General features: G+C 64.6%; 1 protein-coding gene across 1 annotated transcript; it reads right to left on the bottom strand.

Moving 5' to 3' along the window:
* Nucleotides 1-736, bottom strand: LOC119343526 (the record flags this gene model as incomplete). Its single annotated transcript, XM_037614437.1, has 1 exon — nucleotides 1-736. A coding segment is annotated over one exon (594 nt), but the record flags the coding sequence as incomplete, so codon positions are not given.
* Between the last annotated feature and the right edge of the window lie 5 nt (nucleotides 737-741).

The raw sequence follows: 741 nt of genomic DNA, 5'->3' as shown, positions 1-741 counted from the left end.
TTGAGCCGGCTGAACAAAATCATACTGTATTTGCGATGTATACATAACATTGTTCCCATTTTGCACTGGGGATAAAAGCGCATCAAATATTTTTCAGGTAAGCCCTGAAACTATGCCTTGCCACTTGCCAGACGTGCCGAGATCACCGCGTGGAGAGGGGGTGCATGGACTTTGCGAGCCCGTAGCTCCGGGCTCCTAAGCCGAGGCATCCAAGAACCAGGCCTTGCCGGTACGGCAGAGACGTTGTGCGCCGCCGCGGCCCCTCATCGCGCCCCGCGCCGCCCGGTGCTGCGGCCCTGACCGACGAAACTGACCGGCGAGCAGGCTGCGGCGCCGAGCAGGGCAGAGCTTTCTTGGCCCGCGTCGGCCAGATAGATGGCAGCCAGGATCCTGATCTCTCGGCGGCGGTGGTAATAGGAGCCGGCGGCCTCATCGAGGGATCGCTGCAGGTGCGGCCGAGGAGGTCCCGCAGCGATATCCTCCGCCGCATGGTCTTGGCAGAGGAAGAGGAGGAGGATGACGACGACGCTGATGCCAAGGAGTCGGCAGGCTCTGCAGTCTTCGCGAGCCGCGGGCTCCGGGGCGGCGAAACCGACCTGGTCCGGCGAGGCCGCGGCGAGCGGCCGTCGACGCCGCCCCCGTCCTCCCCCTGCTGCTCCCTGCAATCCGTTTCTTGGCGGATGGGGGAGAGGCAGCCTACGCGGATACGGCCCGAGAGGAAGAGCTCCTCGGCGGAGCTCA

Source organism: Triticum dicoccoides, unplaced genomic scaffold (genome assembly GCF_002162155.2).
Source record: "Triticum dicoccoides isolate Atlit2015 ecotype Zavitan unplaced genomic scaffold, WEW_v2.0 scaffold131294, whole genome shotgun sequence".
Taxonomy (NCBI): domain Eukaryota; kingdom Viridiplantae; phylum Streptophyta; class Magnoliopsida; order Poales; family Poaceae; genus Triticum; species Triticum dicoccoides.
Note: the sequence above shows the minus strand (reverse complement) of the source record. Positions and strands in the feature narration are given on the sequence as shown.